Below are 18,636 nucleotides of genomic sequence, written 5' to 3'. Positions count from 1 at the left end.
CAACAACCATGAATCTGAAAAACACACTAACAAGAGAGCAAAATTAGTTTATTTCAACTCAAGGTATTACAGTTCGGATTTGGAGAATGAGCTCTAACAGGATGCGAGAGAGGTGAAACAGAGCCTAACAGCCCACTGAACAGAAGCACCGATCTGTCAAGGTCCACTTGGAAGAGCTAGATGAGCTGTGTGTGTGTGTGTGTGTGTGTGTGTGTGAGCTGTTCCATTTTCCTGATTAGTTTGTTCTTACAGCTGGAGGTGACACAGAGAAAGAGCTATCGAGCGTCATGTAAAAAACATGATGGAAAAGGGAAGCGTGCCAGAGTCTCAGGCTGTATGAAAGTGCGACAGGATGACAGCGCCACGGTTACACACAGTAGCTCAGAGCAAATCAGAACAGGCCTTGAAAGTCATATTCTTATTGTAATTCATGTTTCCAATGTCTAAACATAGCAACATATTCATGCAATATAAATCAAGACATTATCATAAGTAATTGAAGATCATACAGTAAGTAAAATACCACATTTGAACTACTTATGCAAATGAACACTCCCACCATAAACTAGAATGGCACTCAGTAGAGTGCATGCCTACAGTGCCAAGGCCCAACAGTCCCCTTTAATTCAATCAAGCTTAATCCAATATCAAATTAAATATATTTATTTAATTTGATATTTATTGATTTTTATTTGAATCGGTATCAAATTATACTCACTCATAGATACCAGCCATCTAAATGTGCCTGATTATTTTTCATAGGTTTTTTCAACCAACCAACCAACCAATCTTGCTGACACCCAAGCAACCAAGCAACCAAGCAACCAATCCTGCTGACAACCAACCAACCAACCAACCAACCAACCAACCAACCACCCAATCCTGCTGACAACCAACCACCCAATCCTGACAACCAACCACCCAATCCTGCTGACAACCAACCAACCAATCCTGACAACCAACCACCCAATCCTGCTGACAACCAACCACCCAATCCTGCTGACAACCAACCAACCAACCAACCAATCCTGCTAACAACCAACCAACCAACCAACCACATAGGCCACCATCCAAACCAACGAGCTTCCACATTTCCAAAATGCAAAAAGCCGCTTTAACATTGACTCATATGCACTGAAAGTCAGTAGATGTACCCAGACAGATTGAGATATAACCCATTAACTCCACCAGACGCTCATTAACTTAATGATTCTGAATATTGTAACTTGCTATTATAATTTTTTTGTAGGCTAAGTTGCAGTTAATGTCTGTTGTTGTGAATTAATGGAAGAATTGGCATAATAATTACCTTCTGGATTAATTAAGTTATATCTTATCTCTTATCTTATTAAGTGTGCTGCAGAGAGTACCTAACCTTGAGGATTTATTTACTGAGAATAATTTCAGTGTAGCTTTTATGGTCCAAGACTGTGGCAAGAGCCTGTCCAAACATTCAAACAAATAACTATGAAACCTGCCAAGCTCTATTCAGCAAAGTTTTTGTCCCAGGGTGGTACACATTCAGGTTTAGGATCCCGGTGTACCCGCTTGCAGTTTGAGTAATTTCCTAGCTTACAGAGCTAATTTCTATTGTTTTGACCGCAGATTTTGTTCTGCTCTGTTTTGTGAAACTGAAAAGCAAGTGAAAAGGTTAATGCAAACTTTGGGTGCAAGTGAGTCCAGCCAACGATCTATACGCAATCCTGTTGCAATGAAGCACAACCTGTAAAAGCAGCCAATGCAGTTTTTTGGTTGGCATGTGCAATTTCATGCTAAATTGGTCATAAAAATTGCACTGTGCCTCAGTAGTTTTAGAATGTGAAGAATAATGAAGAAAAATAAATGGACTGCGCACTTTCGGACATTCAATCATAGATGATTTCTAATCTTGAAAAGTTTTTCAGTTTATGTCTGAACATTTTGTATGCATTTTCATTTTGTGCACCGAGTGTGAAGTATTGCCAGAAGCCTCTACAAGGACAAAAGAATGAAGAGGGAGTATTTGAAGTGTGAAAAACCACCTACCGATAGTGGTGATAACAGTCCCGGCAAAGAAAAAAGAGGAACTGATGTCCCAGAGGCTCGTCTGATTGGTTGAGTTTCCTGAAGGGTTCACACCTGCTCGGACTGCTGAAACCACTTGCTGGAGGGGGAAGAGAAAAAAACAGAGAAAGGAAAAGTTATGCATGATGCACCGTCTCCCAGTGGGAGTGTGGTATGAGGTGGGCTGAGGAACATATGAAAATTAGTGGTGTTAATCAATTTTCTGCGGGGGACAGATGACAGCCAAGATAAACATCCAACCAAAACCAATTAAGAGCTGTGAGGTGCATCTGTCACCTCCATAAAATGTACGAGAAGGGTTTATATTTTAAAAGAGCAAAGCCTGTCATAGTTTAATTCCTATTGGTTAAAATGAGGCGCTCCTGAAAGATTTATTTACAAATCATTCATTATTTACACATCATTAAGCACCCACAACTTTAGCACACGCACTATTGCCATCTACAGTATAGGATGTAATACAATATGCATCAGATAACACAATGCTCTCCGAAGCATGAAATGTGTTCAGAAACTGTACATCCAGCCTTCAGGGAGCTCAGCCTGGATCGAACATTTTAACACATTTTAAAATGTATGAGGGCGGTCTTGCTGAGTGCCGCACCATGCCAGCAAAATGCATGCACGGGGATCAAGGCTACATGGAAACTGCTGTACATAAAGCAATCCAAGGTGGCTTTATTGCCCATACTGCAGCAAAACAAAAAAGTGTATCTGTTACCAGAATAAAAGGAAACACCAAATGCAGCTGCCAATGGTTAATTTGTATTTCTATATTACATGTAGAACTCATTAGAGTTTAAAGGGACAGTTCACCCCAAAATCTTGTAATGGCACGGGATGTAAACACTAATGGCGTCCTCTTTGACTGAGCCGTAACGTTAACTAGCTTAGTTAGCTTGCCTCTTGTCAATGAGTAGATGCACGTTTCTTTCTGTGCAGTGGTACATAGAAAGAAAATAGTTCCTACTTGAAACTGCTCACAACAAAGTCTGGGTTATGATTTATGAAGAGAGACATTGCTGTTGAGTTTTTCAAATGTATTTTTGTATTTTTGGAAATGTATCTAGTTTCATCACATCTGAGAGAAGGCAGACATCTCCACACCCGATATCTTCAAAACCCAACAACTCACACCAAAACAATCGAAATGGATAAATAGCACTACAAGTGCGAGGAAAAATGTGTATTTTCGGCATTTTGGCATGCCTGATCAGTGTTTTCTCCACAGTGTTCTCTTCTCCTGTAAATGTGTGACACTGACGGTAAAATCTGATACCAGCAGAGCACTCATCTATTCATTTTCCCTCTTTTAAAACATTTTGAAGCATTTTGTTGATCATTTAAATCATGTTTTTAAAAAAGTTAAGCTGATTTTGATTGGTACCAAGTGGGGGATTGTTGCTGTGATGTGATACCAGCTGGTTGAATATTGTGCTGATTAGTCTTTCCCCGGTGACTTTCAGTGTGACATGAGTCTCAGCTGAGGGTGAGAAGCCCTTTAAACAGCCGGTTGTACAGGAAACAGGACAGCAAGATGTTTTCCTATTCAGGGTTGCGCTCCCATGACCGGAGATATGAGGCGAATGAAGCCACCAGCTGGAGGAAAAAACACCGCTGCACAACTTCTCACACCCACAGTCAACTAAACATAGAAGTGAGGAGTAACATCTGAGCTTAAGCACCACAGAGGAATTGTCCGATATTAAAGCAACTGCAAAGAAACAAGCTTTTGATTTCTCCGCTTGATAAGGTGGTGTGCATTTCTTCAAAACTGAAGAGAAGTCTGCTTTTTCATACCTGTGTAAAATCAAGAACCCATTGATTCAATCTTTACCAAAAATTTTAAGCAGACTAACAAGATTCCCCTGTTATCTTTCTTAACTGCATACTTACCAAGCTACCACCAGTGTTGCCTACTTAATTCTAGCACAGTGCTAGCTCATTGGCTAGCTGGTAGCACTAGCTCCAAAGCTGAAAAGTCACTAAATGGCACTTACTATTTAAATTACAAGATCAAATGAACTATTTACAGGCTATAAGAATGCCCTAATCCAAAGAGAGAACCTCCAATGAACTTATACAAAAGCAATATTAAAAAAAAATCTGAGAAATATTATTATGTATGATTTATAAAAAGTATTTATTACCTTACACGATATATTTATCTATTAATACAAAACTATTTATAAATCAGTAGCCTATCTATTTACAAGAATGAAAATCTGCTCGTATTAGATATGGACTTTGTCATCATCGTCAAGTTCCTGAATGTGAGTTTAGGTGCAGAACTTGTAAATGGATCCACAGTTGCAGCACTTTGTCTGAAAGCGTAAGCTCACAACATGTATGCCCAGCCAGCCTTAGCTCATAACTAACATTCACACCAGAGCTGATGGTCTGCAGGGACATATGGTTCAGGGGTTTGGTTTTCACCACACTTACTGAATAGCCTCTCCACTCAAGCGTTTGAGTGTGTGATGGAGAGGACAGGAGACTGCAGGAGTAGCCAATTCCTCAAATGGGTTTAGGTCAGCTGCATCTCTGTACCTCCGGATCTCATCCCAGTACGCCATTGTGCTAGCCGTTCCTCCACAATGGTGAAAGGGTAGTATCCCAAAAGGCTGGTAATTATGAATATGTCTGCCAAGCTCTGCCTCAGTGTCTCCCTCACATTAAAGAGAGACATATGCTTTAATGTCTCCATGTTATCAGGGAGGCTTGCCTTCAGCTCATTTGCCAACGATATGGTTGCCCACACATCTCATTCGCACACTGCTCTCATTTTCAGCAGAGAGGCTCAGTTCTGCTACCTTGGCCTTAAATGCGTGAGACTGAAGTGTAATTTCAGCTCTTCAAATTGACCCAGGATTCGAGACAGAGCAGGCTCTTTTGACCGCTAACATTTGGCAACAGCAGCCTTTGTGATCTGCAAAGGGAACCAGTTGTAAGTTTCTCTTAGCATATACTCAACCTGGAAGCAGAACTCACTGTGAAAAACACAGCAGATGATTTCTGAGGCCACTCTCCTCGATCAGAAATTGGTCTTCCACAATGTACACCCCTCTCATCACAGATGCCCGGAGGATTCGGTCTTTTGTGGGCACATTTCTCAAGGAAAGCCAAAACAGCTCATGTCATTGGCCACCGACCTGACATTCTCACCCTCCAACTCCACTTGCATTCGGAAATATGAGGCCGCAGCAGCATTTGCAAAAGCAGCTTTGCATGCCTCGCTGATGTGGTCACACGTCAGGATTGAGCAGCGTTGAGCAATAGCAGTGGCAATGATTGCCTCAGCCTGCTCGGAGGAATCAATTTTCTTGGATTGCTTTGTGGGATTGTAAGGCTTGGACATTTCAAAATGCTTTCTAGTAGACATGCACATGTTTATGTCACTCAACTTGGCATCAAAATCTGCCTTGTAGAAAAGACAGTAAAGCCTTGGCGTTAAATTATTACCCATACAGGGCTTCAGGATGTGACTCCTATTCCTTCCTACACTTTTAAGTGTATACTCTAGAATAAGACATGAGGGAAGCAGGAGTAACAATCGTGAGAAATTTTACGAAGTAGTGAGAGAAGACTGGGTACGTGAAATTAGTTTTTATAGATATAAGATAATGTAATAGGTCGACTTATAAATTAAGTCACAGAAGTTGAAGTTTCAAACAACACTGTTATGTCTGCCACCCAGTGAGGCTCGTGCAGCTCGTGCAGCTCTCTCGTTCAGAGACTGCAGTGAGGCCCATGTGGGTGTTACAAGTGAAAGGAGGGAGGGAATGGTGAAGTGTTTCGTGACAATCCAATAAATCTTGACTGATGTCATATTCTTTATTATACTAGAAATCAAAGCATTGTACAACTTTGCTGAATTAGATTAAATAGATAAATCCTAAAAAAATTTTAATGGCATGAGAGCTATGGCACTTATAATGTAGTGCACGACTTTCTCGTGCTTTGAAAAAAGTTCCAATCCAGAGAAAACTTCAGAACGGGCATATCAACAAAACCATCTAACGCACTATAACTAAATGGCGAGTGGCGTCCTCCTGCCTGCCCTGCACGTCGTCAGTAACAAAATGGTGAGGACCCGAATGCAGCTTAAAACAAAAGCGAGCTTTAATGAGGCTGATGGTCCAATACAAAAAAATACAAAAGGTACGCAACAAAGGCAGTCCAACAAACAAAGCAGTCAAAACTCAGGAAAAAAACGAACCAATGAGGAGTGGGGAGAAAACACAGGCTTAAATACACAGGGAGTGATTGACTGATGGAACACAGGTGAGGAGAAAACAGACAAAGAGAGGAAGCAGAAAATGAAATATGACCCAAGAGAATATGAACTACAAAATAAAACAGGAAATAACCTGACCAAAAACCCAAACCATGACACACGTCAGAATAGCTGTGGACTACAATCAATCTGACCAGCATTCATGGGAATAATTTACAATATACTATATTTGAATATAATTCTGACCTTTTCTCTGATGGTCTGAAAAAGTCACAAGTCAGTTTTTGAAATAAAGTAGCTCAGAGGGTTCATAAAGAAGCTCAATCTAGTGGGAAAGTTTGCAAGACCGGCAAGAATGTATATCTTGAACAGGTATCCAGCAGCAACTATAGGGTCTGTGGTCTGTTCCCCTGAAAGCTGGAAAGTGAAATCCTAAATTGACTCTTGTCTGTTCACTGCAGGAAGAAATAAATGTTTCTTGGCCCAAGTGGTTTCTGAAGATAGAGAATCATTACAGAGACAAATGAAAGAGAAAAGCTTTGAGACCTCGAGGGAACAGCTGGCACTGCGACAGAGCCGACACTAATAAATAGCAGAAGGATACTTTGCTGGACTAAAGCTTTAATTCCCTTATGTATATGTGGGTTTCCAATCCGGAGCAGTAAAAATAATCCAATGTTTCTGCAGGGCAGCTTAATGAATTAAAGAATTGTACTAGTGAGGCAGTAGCTCTTTTTAATGATCTCCATTATTTGTTTAAAACCGATAAACCTTCAGGAACAGAATAGTAATGTTACAATAATGTAACTCAGTTCTCTTGAACTCGCACTCGTCAGTTTATGCTCAATCTATACATGCACTCACACAGTTTGGGGTCACTGCAATGATTCGTCATCCTTCGTGAAACAGAGAGCTTTTATTAACCTACGACTGTCGAGTGTGATAAAGGTCAGGTGTGTAAGAGCTGAAATTGATGAATAATGGATCGGAAACAGCACTCATGTAAAGACGCATGTGTCAACATGACACGATTGGTCAGAAGGTGGAGAGATATGGGCTGATGGCAGTTAACAATGTTCTCATGTAGCCTACAAGGAACTGTGTATGACTTAACCACACAAGCTGACAGACACAAACAGCAGCTTAAAGGGTTGGTTGACTCAAATTACAAAAAAGCCTATTTTCCCAACTCCTCAGCCAAGGTATCCTGGGAATTACATTCATATTTGATGATTCTGCACCGCAACACTTGCCAACCAGCCATTAAGTGCTACTGCAGGAAATAGTGCGCTCATCATACAATGATGTGGAATGAAAGGGTGTGGTGCATCCAGTAACAGACCTGAAACTAACCTTCATCTTTTTATAAACCATAACCATGATCTTTCCCTAACCTAGTGGGCATGCGCAGATATTGAAGAAAGTGAGAACTGATGAAAATGTTGGTATTAAACATAATCCAGAATTGTCCAATAGCAACATTTTGTGTGACCCTACCTCTACTAGAGCCTGACCGATATATCGGATGGCCGTTACTAACTGCCGATATTGCCTGATCGCAAATATATCAGTATCAGTGTATATGTTGTCGGATATATGCCGATATGTCAACTTATTTTTCAGAGCTTAGATGATTATGCGCTGGTGTCACTGTAGACAATAAAGTGTTTTGCTGAACTCTAAAACACACGGCCTATGTCACATGTCTTTGTCAGTTTTCGATAACCACATTTTGGGGATCATTGCACAAAAAATGTGTGTGTATTAGCCAATATATCGATATGTTTTACTCCCTGATATCAGTACCAAAAATCAAATTTGGTCAGGCTCTAGGATCTACCCATACAGAGAGTTTTATTCACCTAGGTTTTGAGATATCCTCTACCCTCTAATTTTTGTTTATGGCGCTTAAAAAAATCAAAATGACATCATGGTGACTATTTCTTTTGTGTTAAGTATTTCAAATGAAAATTGGACAAAGATAATCAAAACTACCTGCATGGATGAATGCCAGTTGGCTGAAGTGGGAAAATATTTTTATATATACAACAGATCGAAGCACCATGTGCAGCTTAAAGCAGGATTTATTATTCTGTAGAGGTGGATGTAAAAGTAAGAGCCGACTCGCACATGTCCTAAATCTCAACAAGGCATAGGTAAATGGTAAATGGCACAAGAGGATATGAACTACAAAATAAAACAGGAAATAATCTGATGGTCTGAACAAGTCGCTAGTCAGTTTTTGAAATAAAGTAGCTCAGAGGGTCTAAAAAGAAACTCAATCTAGTGGGAAAGTTTGCAAGACCGGCAAGAATGGATATCTTGACAGGTATCCAGCAGCAACTATAGGGTCTGTGGTCTGTTCCTCTGAAAGCTGGAAAGTGAAATCCTAAATTGCCTCTGTCTGTTCACTGCAGGAAGAAAAAATGTGTCTTGGCCCAAGTGGTTTTTGAAGATAGAGAATCATTACAGAGACAAATAAAAGAGAAAAGCTTTGAGACCTCGAGGAAACATGCAGAGATTTTTATTCACCTAGGTTTGGAGATATCTTCTACCCTCTAATTTTTGTTTATGGTGCTTAAAAATTCAAAAGACCTCATTGTCAATAGTTTTTCATGGGGACTATTTCTGTGGTGTAAAGTATTTCCGATGAAAATTGGACAAAGAAATTCAAAACTACCTGCATGGATGAATACCAATTTGCTGAAGTGGGAAAATATTTTTATATTTACAGCAGTTCAAAGCACCATGTGCAGCTTAAAGCAGGATTTATTATTCTGTTGAGATGGATGTAAAAGTAAGAGCCGACTCTCACATCTCCTAAATCTCAACAAGGCATAGGTAAATGGTAAATGGACTGTATTTGTATAGTGCTTTTCTACTGCTCAAAGTGCTTTACAACTCAAGTCACCTATCTATATTCATACATATAGATTTATTCGTACACTGGCAGAAGAGGCTCATTCATTCATAAGCACTCACAAACCAAGGGCAGAGCCACTGGGAGCATCTGGGGTTGAGTATTTTATTCAAGGACACTTTGACATGTGGTCTGAAGTGGACAGGGATCGAACCACCAAACCTCAGATTGATGAATGACCGCTCAACCTCCTGAGCCACAGCTGCCCAGGGCGGACCTGTGTCAACCATAGTGATTGAATGACCCAACATCATCCTTAGAAAGTTTTATTTGTGCTTTTCTTTCAGAGTTTGGGTGTATATTCCAGCATAGTACTGACACCGGGCTCGCAGAGCAGAGAAAAAATAAACTTCTCTTCAAGGAACTTAATACTGTCGATGAATAGATCTGAGGAATCCAACTTCTTTCATGCATGTAGTGATTTATTCACAGTTTTACTGGGGTGAAGCTGATTTCCATGTTCTGGTTTCTTCTACGTTCTTCTTTCTCAACATTGTGGTTTGCTAAACATGACACCATTTCCAAGTTGACACGTGTGTTATGCTACCAATCTAAACAGGTATTAAAAAAACACATACACAAACATGTCCAAGCATGTCTCCTTACGTGCAGTCTGGAGGAGCCTATTTCTAGCTCAGTGTGAAAGGTGTTGTTTGTGAGGAATAATCATCCTACTCTGCAGATCCCTTCAGCTCTATGTAACATTTTAGCTTCTTTCAGCACATTGCACACGAAGCAAAAAACACAAAACTTCAAAAACAATGTCGATTGAACTTGAGTGGCAAATTTGACAGAAGCCACTCGCTTCTGAGTAAAAAAAAAGTCAACCAAATGACAAAACAAATCAAAATATTATGTTGTCGACAGGTCAACACACTAATAGTTAAGCGTTTACATGTATCCTATGGTTAATCATTTCCAAATACAACAAAGCAGAGGCTTCAAAGATAAAATCCTAAAGCCCTACATTAATTGTGCCTCATCATCATTTAACAATGACACAATCAGACAGGCTTGGCTCATGCAGCCTCTTTGTTTCCCCGCCAAGGCAGCCGTAATAATTTCACTGGCACTCGGCTGCATGCATACTCACAATGGCCATGGGAAATGATGAGACAGGATAATGTGAAGACCACACTGCCACTGTCTCCACACTGAGGCAAACAGCCAGGAGAGATTGAATCATCTGAGTTTTTTTGACATCCCTCACTTTTTTAATTACTCCCTTTGAGAGCACGTCTCTCCTCAATGCTCTGCTGACTGGCTTTTGATCAGTGGGGGCGTACAGAGGTGGATGTGTGTGTGTGTGTGTACATAATTAAGTAAAAGTGAGTGTGGGGGGACACCTGTATTGAAGCTGTTTATCAATAAATCATCAGAAGAGAAAGAGAGGCTTGAAAGGATGCTGAGCTCATAGGGCTGCTTTCTGATGGATGGTGGGCAAAAGCTGTTTGGTCACACTGCTGACTTAGAGGATATGTTTGAAGATTTGTGTTGGTATATACAGAAGTGGGCTTACCGGCTCACAATTAGCCTGATAGCATTAGGAAATAGTAAAGTGCTCTTGAATGCCTTCCACAGGCAAATCGCCCAGTTTTAATGATCTTACAATCTTGAGTCAATATATTAATTCAGTTCCCTTTGCAGCCTGGCCGTTGTAATTGTTACAACAGCAAAGGAGGATGTCAGGCAAAGTAGCATAAAGAGCGACAAGTCCGCAAAGGGAGAAGGTCGAGGACGGAGGGTTGGGTCAAACAAGCACGGGACTTTCACCCAGGAGACCGGTGTTTGTGTAGCGTTAAAACGAAAGTTTGCAGTGAGTTACATACATACATTAAAGTGCATTAAAGTACATAACTAAAGTTATGTACTACACAGCAGAGGTACTTTCTTAACTGAAGTTACACAAGTAACATCGTTCTTTGTAGCCGAACCACAATGTTTTCCCTAACCTAAACAAGTAGTTTCCTTGTCTAAACCAAACTAAACCAAACTGCAAGTGTACAAACAATGTCTGGTATGCCTGTTGCGTATAAACTGCAATGGTCATGTTGTTTTGAGGAATGGTGACGTATGAAGTTTTAGGAACCAATTGGCAATCGACCTATTCAGTCGTTAAGGTATGAGGATGTGTCGACTTAGAACTAAATACTGATGTTAACATGCTAACATGCTCAGAATGGGAAAGCTAACATATAAGGGTTTAGCAGGTACGTTATTTACAATTTTCACCAACTTAGTTTTGTGTAATAGCAAGATAATATTAGCTAATTAATGCTAAACATTTGGTACAACTAAAGTTGAGTGATCTGCAGCAGTATACGTTGTGCCATTCACCAGGAAGAGTGAAAAATTTGACCTCAGGGGGCCATCACAGTCATGAGGCTGCTGCACCTATTACAGACCATTAAAATGGAGAAATTCAAAGATTTTTATGGCAGTCCATCCACTAAGGTGCTAGTGTGGCTGCAAAGTGGTGCAGTAAACAAAGATACCATCTTGATTGGAGGATGAACTGCTGCTACTGTTTGCTGTTTTCATTATTTCGCCACTGGTGAAAGCAACAGTAGCAACTATGGTGACTGCGTTATGCCAACTAATGGGCTTCCAAGGGGAAAGCAGCCTCGTTGTTGTAATCACTATATGCGTATAATTATGGTATCATGAATAAGGCCCCCCTTGCCTTCCGTTGTCGAGGGGCTCCACCTTCATTAAGTCGACTCCTGACAGGAGATCAGTCAATCTGATGGATAATGATGTCATGACAGAAGCATCAACACCATCTTTGAGCATTAGCTCAGCATCTCAGAGCCAAATGATCCGCCATCTGTTACCGGCCCATTTTAATCGAAAACGGTTTGATTTACATAAAGTAGATGGGCACTGAGCATTATTCAGTAGGCCTAATAAATCTTTGTCGGCTCAGGTCAGTTTAATACGGTGAGAGTCTATACTGTGAGTATTACTAAGTGCCACGGAGGACAACAATTCCTGAGGTAAAATGGTAAAAGAGCTTTCAGTTCCACAACAGCTTGAAAAAAAGACTGAAAATCGAATTACACATATTTAATCAACAGCCTGACCTACAACTAAATATTGCACTTGCTTCCTCAAGCTAATATATCTCTAACATCAAACTCAGAAGATGGAAAAGTTGATAGATCATTTAGAAATAATACATGATACGTAATCCACACCTCTGGAAATATCCTTGAATATTTACATTTGATTATGGATAATGTTAAATATGCATGAACTACATTTGAATTCCTAGCAAGTTTGTCATTCATGCTGCAGCCCAGAGATGCAACAGTGAGAAGAAGTCAGTCACACAGCATCTCGTTATATCCAGAAAGTTTCCTCATAATTGCCAGAAGGTATTAAAACAAGAACGCTTGCTTGTTACAGTCAGGTCTTTTTTTTTATCATGAGACTACACTGTGGGCTGATGCTCTGCCATAAGGAATAATGCAACATCTTCAATGTCAGTGTAATTAAAGTGGCTCTACTGGAAGGAGAGCAAAATCCCACTTAATGGAAATCCAATGTTTTGCTGTACCGGCTAACGACGGCACAATCATCGTGTGGTTTTAGTCCTAAAGGGTGTATTGAAGGGACATCTGGGAAGGGGGATTTGGGAAGTCGTTCCTTCGATTCCTGTGTGTTCATGTGCGTCATGTTGGAATGTGGGATTGTTTTGCATTTTATTGCTCGGAGCGTTGACAGCTGTTTTCAGAATTTGAGTGACAAGGAAGCGCAAAGGAATCGATACAATGACTATTCAATGCATGACTTTGGTCAAAGTGTCTTACTATTAACCCAAAGCTTACTTTTCGTCCACCATGATTTAGCGCCATGTGACGTCAACTCGGAATCTCGTGTAGCAACATTTTCTCAGACTTTTTTTGAGTTGTTGTTCCGACTTGAGGGGACATTCATGTGAATTTAAAAAAAACGTTTTCCAATACAAGTCCGACAGCACATTTATCCCACTGGTAGTTGCAGTAAAACCATGCCTGTAGTAGCTCATCATAGGACGCTGATTCGTCTAAAGCTTGTAATTCAGCTACATAGCCTCACTGCATTGCCTGAAGCCTGGCAAGATGGATCCTAATGTGATCTTACGAACCCAGATGCTATATAAGGTAACCACGCCTACACTCATATAACTAAATATAGTCTATACTTCAAGTCTCTTCATTATTATGAGAAAAGGTGTTTGCTTTAACAAGGTCTGTCTCACCGAACAGAAAGAGTTTTAATGAGACGATTTAGTTGATAATGACAACACGTTCTCACAACCAACTCTTTAAATACAACAGCTTGGTCAGTGGCTTGAAGCCTGAAACTATCACACACGTCTTCCCCCTCAGAAGTCAGTTTTCATAAAAGACATAAAAGACAGATGGCTTCTGGATCGTTATGGATGATGACAAATGGTCGCAGTTTGGTTCGGTTTTATGCATCAAAATCACAGCTTTGTGTTGAAACAATATTCAGTCACATCACTTACGTAGCGTAATTTCTGCATCTACACTGACTTAAACAACACTTAACTTAAAAACAATTCAATGTTGACACTAACCCTAACCCATAAAAACTACATGCAACATTGACTTAGACTTTCAAAATAAAGCTTGCTCATAAACATTTCACATAGCATGACTTATTATGACTTGTAGATTGTTACGAATGTTGTCAAACGGTCGTGTCTGGTTAGGTTTAGGCACCAAAACTGAAAACAAACTGCTTTGTGTTAAAATAACATCCAGTAACGTCATTTGCGTAATCAAATTTACCTAACATTACATACATATAACTTAAAAAACGATTCAGTGTTGACACTGTTGACAAACCACAGTCTCCTGAAAGAAAGTCCTGTGTGTGACTCACTGAACCACATCCTGAAGTGGACTTTTCCTGTTTTTTTTTTTTTTTCACTGACCAGGCTGCTGATAACGAGGCACCTGTCTCGTTATCGAAGGAACTGCAGCAGTTCTGCCCTGCTGTGTGTACAGTGAGAACGTTTTGGAACGAGCAAAAAGAAAAAAAACAATCTGACATCCAAGCTTGACTGTAAATGTCAGAATCAGAGTTTTAGGATGATGTGTACTGGATGTGTTGACTACTGTTGCAAACCAAATTGCCCCACGGGGACAATAAAGACTCTCTGATCTTATCTAATCTAAAGAGGACAAAATGTATCAGTGGTACACAAATTCACTGGACTGCAGTTTAATATTAGCCTGTATGGCTAAATCTGGCACATTATAAATAATGATAAATATGTGTGTGTCCCCTGGGATTTAAAAAGACCTTTCAGTTCTTACACATTATAGAAGTAATCACCATAGAGAAGTCCAATATGCTAGCTAGATTCTCCAAGAGGAAATGCTTTTCATCAACCGTAGGAGATGTGAGATCCAGTAATCCATAAAAGAAGAGTCGTGAAGTCAGTGGGATGTCCTTTATGAGAAGAACACTCACTCAATACTGACATTTATAGATCATTTTATTTGACATTTGCGTGACTGGAAATTATTAAATGGTCAATTTCATTTAGTCAGCTTTATCGATTTATTTAAAAAGAATAATAATTTTGAGATGGGATTTTATTTCCAGCAGTAGAAAGCACAGGGACCTTTAACCAGAGCCTTTACAGGAAGTGACTGTTATTCATCTTTGAATATTATTTGCCTCGACTGAGTCCAAAACAATTTTTACTATGTATTTATTTATTTTGTTTTTCTTCCTTCAATACAACGGCACACTTCACTCTGGCTACAGGAAGCATCGGAAGTAAAGCATTCTAGATATGTTTGACATCTGAGGACCAGTGCTTTATGGAGATAAAACCCCTCAGGCTTCCTTGATGGTTTCCTGGAATATTTCATATAGTGCCCCATGGTATTTTGTATAAAATGTGTGTAGGATAATGTTAGTGTAGATCTCTGGGGCAGGAAACTTTGGTAAACTCCTCCAAATTAAAACTTTCAGAACATACTGTTTTGCACTGCCCTTTACAACGACGCATTGGAGCATTGACTGATCTGATCCCCGATCATCAGGACTACATACATGATGTATTTCATGATGTGACAGCACTGTGGTTCCATTTGGTTAGGCTTAAAGCAACATTATGTAGAAATTGGCATCTTGAGCGATGACATGTATGAAACGCTGTGATTCTACCCTCTCACTGAAGCTACATAGTGCAGAAACAAGTGATGGGGTGGCGGAGTGGCTGAGACATAAACTGGGGACAATTTTGAAGGATTTATTAAAGTATGACAACAAGGCTTGGTCTTGGTGGACCCCTCTGGACTGGACTTTGCTCTAAATAACTAAAATCACTGGAAATGATTGCAGATTTCATAATCTGAATGTAATCATGTCAGCCTTCTTCTTGGTTTGTTTGTGTTCTTCAAGTCCTTCAGAAACTTTAAGAAAAAGTTGTTCTGTGCACATTTGGAATTGGACATATTTGTAACTCCTCAACACAAAAGGAAAAAAATATATACAAAAGTTACTTTTGGAAATGGTCTCTGAAATATGTAGCTATAACAGAGCCTCCAAAGGCCACAGAATAAATGTGTTCAAACAAACTAGTTCTTTAGTTGCTCAACAGGCTGAAGCTCATCGCTCTGGCAGTATTCATAGTCATTGTGTCTACAACTAGCTACAATCCTCAAGACCCAATGTTAAACAAGGCAAGGCTGCCATATTCACAGTGTTGACCTCAGTATGGATTATTCTCTCTTCTTCCCTCCGTGTTTACAGAAACACACAGTGTGAGATGTTTTAGAAAAGATTTGAATAATACGAGGTTGATGCTTCCTCCTACCTTGACCAAATCCTCCAGCTCAGACGAGTTCACGCAGGCGTGCATGGTCAAGAAGTTCAACTTTTGTTCGAGAATGACTAACTTCTGGTAACTCTCATGCGGCTGCTCCAGCGCTTTGAACACTGTCGCCCCAATAATGAGGTAGAGCACCACCAAGAAGAAGATGGCGGACACGGTTTTCCACCTCATGACAGTGGTGCGGGTGTCACAGTCATCATCATCATCGATTGGGGTGTTCAGCACCACCGGTTTGGCTGAGAAGGACAGGCGTGGTTTGGAGTTGTGGGCGGCAGACTTCGGGTCAAGAAGGTCAGGTGCGGCCACTGTGAGGATGGAAGGGATTAATGTGGATCAGTTTATTGCCAATAGAAGAGACTCAGCCTGGGTAGACTCATGTTGGTCTTACTCATTTGTCACATCACTGTGTTTTTTTCCCAAATCAGTTTGGTCCTGCCAGTAGTGAATGCATCCTGAGCAGTCAAATCCTGTCTTTGGCTGGAGAAACTAACCTGCCATTAGCTAATTTAACCATGGAGCTAAGTGGCCCTATGAGCTGATGGGAGTTTGCCCGCACCGCACCTTTGGGAGTCACCACGGCCAACAGAGCTCAGCCTGACTAAACTTGACAACAGGTGTCTTTTTCTGTTTAGCAAGGAAAAAAGTCATAAAAATACCTCCTTTCTTGACATCTAGCGAGTTTATTTTGTTTACTTATTAGACGAAGTAGCAAACTCGCTGCTTTTAAGCAACAATGGAGGCTATTAAACTATCGTGGTAAGGGGCAGGGCAGGCTGGAGCTAACTGGTTAGCATGCTAACTTGCAGACATCTCTGCAACGCAGTACATCAACGTCTTTGATGTAACGTCAGGACGGTTGCTTCTTTTCATTCGGTTGTTGATTCCAGTTCATATTTTGAATCTTTCAAATTAAAATTCTAGCAATTTCATTATTTTGACATATTTCTTACAAATCGGCCCTTTAAAAATGACTCAAACAATAACTTGATGGCAAAAAAGTGACTGACTGATTAATTCAATAACTTTTTCAGCTCTATATAAGAGACTGATGAACTCAAATAAACTGTGAGGCAATAACCATCTGAAGAAAGTCAGCTGAGCACTGGACGTTAATTATTTATGGCTATATCAATATCTCCACTATTGTCAGTAAGTCATGAGCATTAAAGTGTTCCAGCGCAGATCTACCTGCAAAAATATTCTTTATAACAACATTTATTCTTTCCACGCCTTTAAAATACAGTAAGTCGAACTGAATGAACCTGCTTCTGTGTCCTCACTGTGAGGCTAATTTCTGTCATGGCACTCCTCCAAAAGGAAAACCAGTGGAACCGCGTCTCTCCACAACCCACAGTATTATGATCTGGAGCAGGTAGAGCACTTTTTCATTGAATGCACCATCTGCAACATGTTTAACACCACCTGTCATTCTCCAACACCAACATTTACAGTTATACCTGCACTTAAACACATGTACTTCCACATCTCAGCCTCCTCCTCTGAGCTGGAGCTAATTAGGAATATTGAGATTGAGAAATTAATTAAATAATCACAACCTACTGAATAACACATGCAGGGGTTATTTATTCTATTATAAAGGGTAACAGCAGAACAGGCTCTGACAAATGGAAAGGAAAATATTGATGATTTCTGTTGCCTTTAGGTCCCACAACACAAAAGGACTGAATGGGAGCTCATTAAAAATTAAACGCTCTTTGTCACAATCCCGTCTCCCAAACAGCTTGCTACAGTAGATGCAATTACATAACCAGCCCATGAGCTCCTCATATTGCACGGTAAACAACTTATGGGAAGGATCACTCTCTCAATATTGAGCTGAAACATGTCAAATCAACCCATTAATATTTATCAGTTTAGTTTTTTCACAATATATTTTTTTTAACTGCATGTGCATTTTATTAATTTCTGTGGGTTTGGATAATTTCTCACCCTCACATGCAAAAAAAAATTGTACATTTATAATAAAATCTACAGATAAGCTGAAGCAGGAATATTATTGTGACACAGGAGGAATTCACTGTTAAGAAACAAAAATGTTTTTTCCTCCAACTCAACTGTCCATCATCTCTCTCTGAAGGTGCACACTTAACAAGTCATGCAAAAATATTTGTCATCTTTTCATCATCAAGATGAACTTTAACGCACTTACTTCTCTACCATCTCGTCTCTCTTTGTTTCCTCATCGACGGATCTCTTTGTCCAAAAGCAACAACAATAATTTAAAAAAAAAAAGATACTGTATCCCTCTTATTGTGTCCGTCTGCCTCCGGTGCTCCCACCGAGGGACGTGGCCGCTCTCCACATGGTTCCTGCGAGCTGCGCTTCCCCTTCCACTTCACAATCTCCGGAGAAAATACATCCAGGACATCGCGTTCCCGCCGCAAGACGCGCTAAGACGGAGCGTAAAAGGAGCGCATCGCCTCCGTGAAATCCGTGCGGGTGTTTGGAGACATTGTGCCCAGTGTGGTGCTCTCCTAGAAGGGGAAACGCAGAGGTTTGGATCGTGCGGGTCAGAGGATGCTCTCCTCCACC

The 18,636-nt window shown here is 40.3% G+C and overlaps 1 protein-coding gene across 4 annotated transcripts in view; it reads right to left on the bottom strand.

Annotated features, from left to right (window-relative positions):
- kcnk2b (potassium channel, subfamily K, member 2b) overlaps positions 1 to 16,269 on the bottom strand; it is a 32,689-nt gene extending 16,420 nt beyond the window's left edge. For all 4 annotated transcript variants that reach the window (XM_073493334.1, XM_073493335.1, XM_073493337.1 and 1 more), the window contains exons 1-2: positions 16,066 to 16,269; positions 2,026 to 2,143 (exon numbers count right to left, since the gene is read on the bottom strand). In XM_073493334.1, the coding sequence (XP_073349435.1) occupies positions 2,026 to 2,143; positions 16,066 to 16,254 (307 nt within the window). In that variant the 5' untranslated portion in view covers positions 16,255 to 16,269. The remainder of the gene's footprint in view (positions 1 to 2,025; positions 2,144 to 16,065) is intronic.
- Between the last annotated feature and the right edge of the window lie 2,367 nt (positions 16,270 to 18,636).

Source organism: Pagrus major, chromosome 22 (assembly GCF_040436345.1).
Source record: "Pagrus major chromosome 22, Pma_NU_1.0".
NCBI lineage: Eukaryota > Metazoa > Chordata > Actinopteri > Spariformes > Sparidae > Pagrus > Pagrus major.
Note: the sequence above shows the minus strand (reverse complement) of the source record. Positions and strands in the feature narration are given on the sequence as shown.